This window comes from Siphateles boraxobius, unplaced genomic scaffold (assembly GCF_051911475.1).
Source record: "Siphateles boraxobius isolate OS27281-9 unplaced genomic scaffold, OSU_SipBor_1 13, whole genome shotgun sequence".
Taxonomy (NCBI): domain Eukaryota; kingdom Metazoa; phylum Chordata; class Actinopteri; order Cypriniformes; family Leuciscidae; genus Siphateles; species Siphateles boraxobius.
In genome coordinates, this window is record NW_027508733.1 from 27,392,417 (window position 1) to 27,405,000 (window position 12,584).

At 37.0% G+C, this 12,584-nt stretch overlaps 1 protein-coding gene across 2 annotated transcripts; it reads right to left on the reverse strand.

Annotated features, from left to right (window-relative positions):
* Positions 1 to 2,858: 2,858 nt before the first annotated feature.
* On the reverse strand, positions 2,859 to 11,270 carry cbx6a (chromobox homolog 6a). 2 transcript variants are annotated; one of them, XM_077226870.1, is made up of 6 exons: positions 10,962 to 11,258; positions 10,312 to 10,355; positions 8,246 to 8,311; positions 7,808 to 7,874; positions 6,656 to 7,657; positions 2,859 to 6,162 (listed from the first exon to the last, which is right to left on the reverse strand). In XM_077226870.1, the coding sequence occupies exons 1-6, from the start codon at positions 11,034 to 11,036 to the stop codon at positions 6,160 to 6,162; spliced, it is 1,257 nt and encodes a 418-aa protein (XP_077082985.1). In that variant the 5' UTR covers positions 11,037 to 11,258; the 3' UTR covers positions 2,859 to 6,159. The 2 variants fall into 2 exon arrangements, with proteins under 2 accessions (XP_077082985.1, XP_077082984.1); XM_077226869.1 differs by having other exon boundaries at positions 2,859 to 7,657; positions 10,962 to 11,270.
* Between the last annotated feature and the right edge of the window lie 1,314 nt (positions 11,271 to 12,584).

The following is a 12,584-nucleotide window of genomic DNA, read 5'->3' on the forward strand; positions in this document are numbered from 1 at the left end:
CCCTAATTTTTGCTTGGGGATTGAAAACTGTTTTGGATTCTGTAATTGATTAATCACAATCTGGATTCATTAAAAATCGACATATAATGAATAATATAAGATTAGTTTTGGATGTGGTGGACTACTCAGAACTGATTAGTGATAATGGATTTATAGGCTACTATTCTTAGACTTTTATAAAGCGTTCGACTCTGTAGAGCATCAGTTCATTTTCAACACGCTTAAGAATTTTTTTTTTTTGTAAAAAATAAAATAAAAAAAAGAATCTGCAGTAATTAAAACCCTCTGTAATGGTAAATGTTCTATAAAGTTACTATGGTAGTTTCCCTATATTCAATATTAGATAAATTAGGCAGGGGTGTCCTGTCTCCCCATACCTCTTCTTATTAGTAAATCAGCTTCTTTCTTCTCATATTAAGTCAAGTCCAATGAAAGGTCTTACTATCGCTGATTGAGAAATAAAAATAACCTAATTAGCTGATGACACACTCTTCATTCAAAACGAAAACCAAATTTCTGTGGCTACTGAATTAATCTGCGGATTTTCAAGGGCATCTAAACTTAAATTTGGCTAAATGTGAGCTTATGGCCATCAAGGAATGTTCTGAAGCTTCTTATACCTTAAAAAATTAGGTTCCATTATTTGGGAATAGTCATTACTAAAGATCAGCACAAAAGCTGTTTACTAAATTTCAGTCATAGGCCTATTGTTGAAAAAACAAACAAAAAGGAAATTAAATCAATGGCTTGCGAGATCTTCCTTTAAGGGGACGAGTTCTATTTACAAAAGCTGAGGATATTTCCAGACTGACTTACGCAGCAGTGGCTTTGCATCTTAGCAAAAAAAATTGTAAAAGAGATTGATAAAATACTATTTGAATTTATATGGAAAAACAAAAAACATTACATAAAGAAAACAAATATTACAAATTCATATGAAAGTGGTGGCCTACATTTTTTGGATTTTGAAACGTTAAATAATACATTTAAAGTGAATTGGCTTAGTCAGGTTGTTAGAAATCCTTACTCCATTTTGAACTTTATCCCTTCCAATATGATTTCTAACGTTGGTAATGTACATTTTCTTCTTAATTGTAACTATTGACAAAATACCAGTCAAACCTCTTTATCATGCTCCTTGATTTTCAAGCACAACTTTTCACCACATAATTAATTGTAGGCTATTGTATGGAATAATAAGGATATATTATATAAACGTAAATCATTGTTTTTGAAATATTGGTTTGATTATGGCATCATATTGGTGATTCAGTTATTTAATTTAAATGGTTTTCTTTTCACTTACAGTGAGTTTTTGGCACATCATAAGATTCCTGTGACACCAGGGGAATATGCAAAAGTTTTTTAAGTATATCTCCTGAAATCTGTATGATGTTTAGACATCAGAAAAGTCTAAATATTCAACAATGGTCCCCACCTACTATAGTAAGTTCTTATGTAGGTAATATTTGTTTTTCCCCTAACTCACAAAACAGATCCATAAGAGCGTTATTTCAAAGAAACAATGTGTCTTTGCCTTATATTTACTCATACTGGAATCAACTGACAGAGAATATTGTGTGGGAAAAGGTTTGGCTTACACCTAATCAATATTTAGTTAAAGTGGTATCTTTCAAAATTATAAAATTTACCCAGTTAAACATTACTTTGTGAAATTTAAAAGCGATATTGATTTGAATTGCACTTTTTGTGACAGTTGCCCTGAAACTGGTTCATTTATTTTGGCACTGTCCATTTGTAAGATTTGGGGAAATGTTTGTGATTTTATCATAGAGAACATTGCTGACCAATTTGTGTTGTTTTGGAAACATCTATTATTTGGTCGTTTGGACAATTATAGAGTCAAGCACAGTCAGGTTTATATAATACATTTTATTCTTTTATGGCGAAATTCCATGTTCACAAATGTAAATTTTCCTGTAAAAAAAGAGCCCTGTTTTAGATAATTTAAGAAAGAAATGGAGCTTTATATTGACTCAATTCGTTTTTCTATGAAGCAAAAATCAGTTAAAACTCTGAAATTTTGTAAATGTCTGTATGTATGTACATTAATCCCCTTGTGTGCAACTCTGTTATTTTTGTTGTATTGTCTTAAATAGTGTACTATTTGCAACATGCTCTTCTTTTTATTAAAATAAAAAAATCTGTCTTGTCTGTTTATCTACTGTGTGGAATGCTGACTGACTGAATCTATCTAGACATTTTATATTGATCTATAGCTGTCTATTTATAGGCCTATATACAGTATTTTGTACATATATATATATATATATATATATATATATATATATATATATATATATATATAGCTTATTTCGTTATGTCTATCTATCTGGCCTATATATATAGACAGATTATATCGTTGTGTCTGTCTGTCTATCTATCTAAGCCTATATACTGTATAGACCGTTTATATCGTCATGTGTATGTCTATCTATGTATAGTCGTTATATATCCAGGTCCTGCAGGAGGCGCAAGAATATCGTTTTTCATGCCTCTCCAAAATGATGAATAATTTTAGAGTTTCTGTGGTCATTCAGAAATCGAACTTTGTGCTCCCATTAAGAATCATATAATGATTATGGCATTTCTATAGAAACTTCTAGAAATAAAGTCATGTAATGAATCCAGAAACTCTCAGCTATTCATAGCATGAAGTGCAGACGGAAAATCTCGCGAGAACTAGACTAGTGGTTTAAAACATGTTGCTTTCATGGCCTTTAGGAAAACTTCATTTGGGATGAAAAACAAAACAATTCAGAATCAATGAAACTTCCTTCAACGTTAAGTCATTTTAACAAACTGAACAATATAATTAAGTGGTTGGCAAAAACGAGTGTCTTTAAAGTGATTTTATTAAAAGCCTCTTTCAAGAAACACGCAAAGCAACAACAACAGTATGACATTTAAATGACCTGTACAATTAGGGTTCTCAAATCATGCATCCGTAACATTACAATGTCATAACAACAAGTTCATTATCATAATCAGCCTCATCAATGGCATTAACCTTACACATCACCAAAGAGATGACTCATAGAAATCACACATAATTCTGTTTTGGGTTCTATACTCTCTCAAACCCAAATTAGACTAGTAAAATTTAACAACAATGGCTATAAAATAAAGGCAGGACATATCATTCACTTCTACAGCACAGACAATTATTATTAATAATAAACAATTCTTAAAACAAAACAAAAAAACACACCAGACACTGATATTTGAGGATGTAACCTCCAGTATACCTTCATCCTTACCTTTTTAAACATAATCTCTTGTCTGTGTCGTGATGGTCCCTGGTGGCTACATCCCAGAAAACACAAGCCCTATTGCATGAAATGTAGGCCACATATTATCATAGTGCTAAGCTACCTCTTTAGGAGAAACCATCTTGCATTGTTTCACACCATAGCAACATCTATTTTCTAACATTAAGGATATAAAGGTAAACCAAGGCTTGGCTGTTTGTGGAACACCTTGTAAAGGGAACAACATTATGGGGTCGAACAGAGCAGCTAAACGCAACACATGCTTGGATATTAGATATATTACTGTACATATGAACCAAACGTGGCGCCCATCGTGGGGCAGCACCAGGGATAAGTTAACAACATGAATTATTTCAGACCTGGGATAAATGTTTGATGACTGATAAACAAAAATAAAAGGACTTTGAAAAAGAAAATAAGAGTTCACATTAATGTTTGGAAGCCGGTAAACCAAAGCAGTTTAAAGATTTTAAAAAGTTCATATATAAACACACACTCACATTCTAAAAATAATAAAAATTGTTTATATTTGTAAATAATTTTGGGAAAAACTATTTTAAAAAGCCATATTTTTCTAAGGTTCATTTCTCCCTAAAGGCACAGTGATAGAGTAAAAGTGCTCCATTAGAGGATGGCTATATGTCTACAAGTGGAACTTAATTGTGTTCTATAATTAAAACGTATAATGAGGTTTGCCTTTGTCCTCCGGAAGAGTGACAATTTATCATCCTTCAGAACAACCAAGTTAGCTGCCATAAACTGTGTGTTAACCTGTTTCTTTAGGCCTGATTCTAATATTGCTTGCTGGATTGCCCCCCAAAAAAGCCTGTGAAAAGCTTCCCACAATTTTTAAATAAATTTTAAAATAAAGTTACACACCATAACGCAACTAAACCATTTAGCTTTCATTAAAGTTTAAAATATAAAATTAATTCCCCTCAAAAATGTTCATCATTTACTTACTTTCTTGTATTTTCAAACCTTTCTTCAGTGAAACATAAAAGAAGGTATTCAGCAGAATGTCTAAGCTGCTCTTTATTCCTTATAATGAAAGTGAATGGGGACCACGGCTGTCAAGCAAACTTTTCTAAAACAGATTTTTAAGGAATCACTTACATTTTAGTCCATTCTTCACACAAAACTATCGGATGGAATACAGCGCATGAGTCATTTGTTCATTTTGGAGTTGTACAGCTGCTGTTCCCCATCCACTTTCTTTGTATGGAAAACAGCATCAACATTCTGGATTCGAGTTTGGAACAACATGATGGTGAGTAAATGATGACAGAATGTAATTTTTTTGGATGAACTATTCCTTTAACCTTTGTAACTGCACTCTACAACTCATGTAAAAGTGGAATAGACATGAGCGGTGTCTCTGCTCATAGATATATATATATATACATAGATGCAACATTCGACCGCTCCAGAGCCGGCGCGCCTGTCATCGTGTAACGGTCGGTGTGTCGTTACTCACAGTAAGAATCAATGATGCCACAACATTGTGCTGCTTCTAGTTGCAAGAACCTTCCACAGGTGAGAATGGGCTGGTTGTGTTTTTATGCATTAATTCAGGTTACAGGTTTTTACTATGGTAACTTTTCAATGTTTTGTTAGCTGACGCCGCCTTCTTGTAATGTGTTAGTTAAGCAAAATCCTCTGCTGAAGTCTATGGCAGATACAGATATTCATACATGTTTATAACTTTGGTTGCAGATGCTCAGTTATCGTGCTCTCCAATGTTCACGGACCGGCTTTGACCATTTCAATATGGCGGACAGCTTAAGTATAGCGGCCCATAGAAAAAGCCGCTAATGGGGAATTTATGTACGTATATCTATGTATCTGCTATCGATGCACAGTGACCGTTTTCAAAACTAGATAGATATCTAGATTGATATGATTGGACCAATACCAATATCAATACAGACACACCCAAAGCACCTACCAACTAAACAAGCTAGCTTTATCCCAGGTCTGTATTGGCAATTCTAGCACCTGTTCGGACCTGCAGACAAGCTCGCCAGCATAACACTCGCCCACAAACATAGCCCCGGACTGTATCGTTTTAGAGTGCGAAAGAGGGTTTCATCAACCAAGGCAATCTGTTATATTTGGTAGGTTTGAGACCCACTTACTCTAAAGTCTCTAAAATGGTATTTGAACTCCTTCAATCAAGTTCTGAGAGAAGTTACCTCTGGTTACCAACCCCCAAAAAATACAGTAACTATTACATGAAGGCAAATATGAGAAGGAACTTCTCCAATTAAGGAAAGTTGGTTGTTGAGTGTGTGGAAGGTTTAGCATACAGTACCACACATTAGATGCAGTCCTCAGCATTCACACTTGAGTCAGTTTTGAGTCTCGGCAGACATCTGGATCAAAGCTTTCAAGTGGAAGGAAATAACTTAATTGTCCTCATGATTTCGCAGCTTGGTGCATATGAATACAGTCACGTCTACGCCCAGGTGATCTAGTGAGAGCAATAATGACATGGGTTCTTCATGAGCAATGGTTCTTCGTTAGCAAAGGAGACAGTTGGGGAGATCAATGCATGGGTTGGATGCCTAAATGGGCATATTGCCACAATAAGTGTTATCTAACTAGTGCGTGTGCGGATACACGATCTTCACCCACACTGGCTGAACTTCCAAAGCAGGAGTCAAGCACCTTGTGGTCGGTATCCTGATAACAATGCACCTCAAAAGATAAAAAAGTCTTGAGTCCAAGAAAGCTGTTGAGATCAACATTTCTTGGGTGGATTCTGAACTTTAGGCCTGGAGATATGGGAATGGAGGTCTCTACAGCACTGGTGGTGACAAGACAAGGTGCAATTACTGGGCAAAAAGGCTGTGGAAAGACAGGATCACTGGGGAAAAAAAAGAGGGGGAAGAAAGGCATGAAGTACTACAAAACCATCATAACATGCTGTTTAAAAAGTATAGGTCAAGGGAAGCAACCCTGCCTTTAAGTATAATATCAATATTTTTTAACTTCTTAATTTCACTAAAAATACATTTTAATTTCAATTACGGCAACTATTTTAGGGTGCGTTAATATCATTATGGCAAGTTCTCATGGGGTTAAGTGGGCAGATATTTTTGGCCAAGGGCATTTAGGGGGGACTTTCAAGAGGCAGCTGTGGTGGGAGTGGGTGGGTTGTCAGCCTGGCAAGGGGAGGAGGGTTCAGAACCCGCTCCAGAATGGCAGAATTCCTTGATGGTGACTGTGAGAAGGTTTGTGGTGACGTCAGTCACGACTACATTGGCACAGCTGGGTGCCATTTCAGGGTGCCAATCAGGGTCCCCCTCTTTTGGCACCCTGTTTTCCTCATGAAGTGGAGCAGTATTGCAGTCACTAACCTGGCTGACCGAGGCTTGACCCGGCTGGGTTCGATGTCGAAGTTTCCGTTTTCGGCCCCGAGAAGTGGTGAGATTTGGAGAGCCCTGGTCTTCGTCTTCAAGAGAGGATGATGGGGAGGACGAATAGGAGGGTGAGGAAGGGAGGAATGGCACCAGGCTGGACTTTGGGTGAGGTTTGGAGGCATCTCGGGAACGTGATGAGGCTGGGGAGCCCAATTTAGTTGAAGTTGGAGCTTCAGGTTGGGTCAGTTGTTTCTGAGATGAAGGGAAAGGGGAGCTGCCATTAGACCCACTGGAGCTGGATGGAGAAGGTGGAGGCTGGTACTGAAACTTCTGCGCAGTTGCAGAGGAATGGCAACTGCAGGTGCTTCCACCTCTTTGATTGGCTCCAGTATTGGACCCTTCGTTGGCCATGGAGGACATTGGCACACAGGGGTGAAGCCCAAATGGCTGGCCATACATTGGGAAGCCCAACATCTTCATAGGATGCTGGAATGGCCTATAAGGCATGTCCCCATGCTTTTTCCCAATGATGCGATTCCTGGATGGGACTTTCGCCCGCCCCGTGTACGACTGCGCTGACCTTCTACTGGCAACTCCACCATTTTCAGCTTTGTCAATGACCTTCAGGTTCAAGATTATGCGTCCCCGCTTCACCTCCCGAGGTTTGACCCTACGGTTGAGTATGCGGACAGTTTCGGAGAATGGAGAGATGGGAGGACGGGGTGAAGATGTGGATCCTGTTGGGTCGGCCAGAGGGTCGGGTCGTGGTAAAGGTCGCCGAGACATTCTATGACAACGATGGATGTCTTTCTTCAGTTTATGAGCAGCAGCGAGAGAGTGCACTCTGGGGGTTGGAGCGGTAGAGTAGGAAGAGGATGGTGAAGGCTGAGGAGCAGCCGAACTTGCAGAAGAGGAAGAGGTGGGAGGCTTTGCAGTGGTGCGAGGTGGAGTGCGTCTGGGATTTGAGCTTCGAGGTCTATCACCCGCCTGTGCCCGTGCCTAGACAGGCAAAAAGCAAATATGATCGAGAAGTACGAAAGTATCAAACAGGAAGTTGTACGTTTTGAAACACTCAAGGCATAAACTTGTATAAAAACATTTAAAATAAAAAAGCATATATTTTAAAGAAGATTTTAAGAAAACTCAAACCTTTAGTACAAAGTTTTTTGGTTTAGGTCCACGTTTCTTTGGGCCGTGAAGTTCCTGCTCCCGCTCCCTATGAAATGTAGGACAGCACCATTTAAGCCAAGGAAAATATGACATCACTTTAGTGTCAAGCCTAAACCATAACAATCAAAATGAAAGCCTTTGAAGTGTAATACAAATCTTCTTTGTTTAAAAAATTCGTCATAGAGGCTAGTTTCCAGACTGACTGGCAGCAGAAAGCTTCAAAAATAAATCAAGAAAAGAAAAAGAATGAATGTAAACAATCTTTACCTGGCTCTTACATTGAAAATAAGAACTGATGGGACATATGTACACACTACATATAGAATAAATATTTTGGTTCTTTAAATTTTTCTAACTTTAATTCATTTTAGAATTTAGGTTTTAAGAGGTAAAGGCAAGTCTTTAAGTGACACTCACTTTTGCTCAAAGGCCGCGATGAGACGATCATCCAGGATGTTCTCCTCTGGTTCCCATGTGCTGTGTCTATATTGCAAAACATTTGAAATGGTAATGGGTACAAGGTTTAAAGGTCCAAGATTTCCCCATCAAGATTTCAGTAAAAAAACGATACTACATTGCTCTGCCGAAACCGATAGCCGATTATTCAGAATGATATCTGCCGATAGTTTGATTTTCCTAAGGAAAAAAATCTCTCCCAAATAATGCTGCAAAATATAAATGGAATCCTCTCTTTTGCAACATTACTATAATATTAGAGGTGATAATTAACAACAGAGCTTTTATATTTAACTGGTATTTATTTTTAGATATAATAATCACACTCAAATAAAAACTGAAAATGTTTGTATGCAACTCGGATGCACATACGGTAGTTTTCATAAACAATTGTCTTCATGACAAATGTAATTAAGCATACATGTATAATTAACAGTAAATAAGCTCCTCTTTTTAATTTAATAATACACTCCTGTTTTTATAGCTAACTAACACTCTGTGAACATTGGATAACTTTTTTGAGGGAAGTGCTAGGGCTGGGTATTGATTCAGATGTTCCAATTCGATTAGATTTTGATTTTCAAGCTCTCAATTCGATTGGATTTCGATTCTCAATTAGATTTCGATTCTAAATTCGATTTCGATTCCTGATTCGAAAACTAATACTGACTTTTGTGTGATTCACAAAAAAATTTGAATTTGAATCGACCACATTTTAAATAATCGAAAATGTAATTTTTTTTTGGCCCAGCCCTACTAAGTGCAACGTTAAGTGACATATTGTTCACAAGCTGTTTTTTTAACGTCTTTCCGCTGTTGAAATTCTGATTTAGTGATTACATTAACATGATAAATTTCGGTAAGTTGTACTTTTTCTTTTTTAACATACCTTCTGATGTTCATGCATGCTTTTTCGTGTGATATTTCACGTCACATTTAAGCTCGTCAAAACGCCATTTATTGTTTGAATTTTGAAATAATATGGACAGAATTTAAAAGCTAAGACTTTGTTTCTTATCAAAAGTAACAAAGCTCTTTGTGATTATTTGATGGGGGTGAGCTACAGATGATGTTTGGTGTAGGGAAAAACTGCAGACCTGGCAACCCTGGCATGAACAATGCGTAATTTATAGGGTCAAATAGAGCCGGCTTTAATGTAGCTATTTTTAAACTGTTAACACGTTATTCTAGCGTTAACTTGCCTTAAATTCAACACAAGATTTTCTTCTCACACAGTATGGGTTGCAGTCTGAACAACTTTTTTCGCCCCCCTTTGATTGACACGATATAATCCTGGTCGGCCGGTACACCGGTAGATTGGCCGGTATATTGCAGATACATTGTTGCATCTAGCCTATTATATTTATATAGGTTTTTTTCTTGTTACAGACCCTTTAAATAGTGCTGTGGTGTGACAAATGAATAAAACATTTTTTTATAAATAAATATATTTTTAATATATGTATATATAGCTCTTAATTTATATCAGTTCATCAATAATGCATGCATTATAATAAAAACTAATACTTTTTTTCACTTAAAATAGTTTTAGATGTAGTATATCATGTCAGAACACTACTTGACCTTTTTAAGCTACCCAAATGACACTTCTGCAATGATTAGGCCTATTTCCCAATGCATGTAAAAGTGTAATGTAGTAACAGGCACACATACAGTTTCTTTTCATTAAATCAGAATTATTTCACAAACTGTTTGAAGTTTGGGTCACTTTGTTATAGTTTACTTACCATTAAAATGTAAATGTAAGGCTCCTCATGTAAATTAGATTTGAAAGTAATTCCCATAACCGTTTATAATTATACCAGTTATTAAATAAATTCGAAGCCGTAACATACAAAACCCTTTATTTTCTTTATAGAGTTGCAGCTGTTACACACGACTTGTGCAAAAAAGCCTCAAAGTGAAACCAATAAAAGAAAGTCCCTTTCCATCCAAACAACAGAAAAGGTTAAAAAACAGTTTGCATTGCAACTCTATTGCAGTATTTATATATTTTACACACTTACTTTAGAGCCCAACCTTTCCATTTCACCAGGTACTCGATTCGACCCTGCAAAGAGAAAGACAACGGAAAATCCTCTTTATTTAATTCTAATGAATGCATGAGCAATCCATGCTCTATTATTTCAAACTCATGCCCATTTATTTGATTTTTGGGGGTCAGTAAAGTGTGTTTATCTAAATATAACCTAATACAAGCACAACCAACACTTTAAACCATGTGGCATGACACCGTGCAGTATTTAAACTACTCGATCCTCCTGCATTGTTGAGATCTTTGAATCTTGGGTCAGCCAGCATGCATTGATTTTGTCGTGGACTTATGCCAGACACTTTGTCCCTTTTTAGCCTCCCCCTGCTGCTCTTTTAGCGGGCTGTTGAGTTCCCAGCACAGCACAAACCAATTTTACAACATGAACTCAAGTTGCATATCCAAATGACCCACATTTGACTTGTTATTTCCAATCTGACAATGTAAATAAACGCACTGGGTCTCTAAACGGGGAAACATCAGCAAGTAGGCCTCCCCCCTCTTGTCATTGCAGGCGCCTTGAAGCTCCGCATCGCGAGACAAACGAAAGACGACCCCACTATGTGTACTTTACGTCGTAAAAAACACCCCCAGCCACCCTAAACCAATTTATTTCTTACTTACTTTCCTAACGCGGCTTTTCATGATGGATTCCGCGGCGAAAACCCGCTCTCCGGTCGCCGACAGCTCCTGCTCCATCTTTTAGTGCGCGCGCTCCAGACGGCTCTGTCTCTCGCGGCTCTTCACTTTACAAATCTCTGACAGCAACAAAACCCCGCGCTGTCACGTGACCCGGGTCAGCTAGCCCCGGTAGTCCTGGAAACGGCTCGAGAGGTAGTAAAATATTAGAACATTTCCTCATAATATATTTCTTGATAGGACAAATTATTAAACTCACAATTTGTAAAGATGTAAATCACAATCGTTGGTTTCCTATCACAATGACAGAGTGTTGAATTATTAAAGTCACCATAAAATAAAAATTAACAATTCTTGTTTTTAATTAAATATTGCAGTATTTTATATCTTTAATTCACCTCCCACTTTCACCGACATCTCTTTTCTTCGAGAAGCCGTTCGAATAGGGAAGAAAAGACGATTGCAACTTCCGTTTGCCTTCCTGCAAAGAAAATAAAATAAAAAATGATATCTATGTGAAATATTAGTCCAGGCTCAGACCCCATTATAGCACAGAAACTGCGCTTGTTAAAATTACAGATTCAAAACTTACTTCTATAGCTGTTCCGGCCATGAATGTATCGCAATACTAGTTTTACTTGAGCTCAGTGCTGCGTTTGACACTATAGATCATGACATACTCTTTGATCTACAACAAAATTATGGTATTCAGGGACAGGCATTAAGGTGGTTTAGATCCTACCTTTCAGACCATTACCATTTTGTTTATCTGTGAATTATCCAAGTTAAAGTCCGTAATTATGGAGTGCCACAAGTGTCTGTGTTAGGCCCTCAGCTATTTTCAATGGGCCTATATGCTGCCACTTGGTAATATTATTAACCATGGAAACATGGAATTAGTCTCCACTGTTATGACGATGATATGACCAGAAGAAATCTCCAAATTATTCAAGTTGACTGAATGTGCTAAAGATATAAAATATTGGATGACCAGTCATTTTCTTCAATTAAATTTAGATAAGACTGAGGTATTACTCATTGGACAAAAAACCTGTAGCTACACAGAATCTCTTAAAATACAATTTGCATTTTGAAGGATGTTACTTCATCGTTTACAGTTAAAGACCTGGGAGTTATATTAGACAACAACTTGTCTTTCGGAAATCACATTTCGTATGTTACAAAAACGGCCTTTTTCCACCTCAGAAACATTGCTAAGCTCTGGAATATGCTTTCTGTTTCTGATGCAGAAAAGTTAGTTCATGCATTCATGACCTCTAGACTTACTGTAATGCATTGTCCTGCATCCTCAATAAACAAGCTACAATTAGTCCAAAATGCAGCTGCCAGAGTTATTACTAGATCAAGAAAATATAATCATATAACACCAATTTTATCATCTTTACACTGGCTACAAGTTGGATTTAAATGATCTTGTCTTACAATCCATCACGTTCTTTAAGGTCACAAAAGTCTCTTAGGGTATCCAAGTCCACTAAAGGAGGGAGAGCGTTTTCCCATTTGGCTCCTAAACGCAGGAATATCCTTCCTGATAATGTTCTGGGCTCAGACCCACTTTCCCAGTTTAAATATATATTAAAGACACAT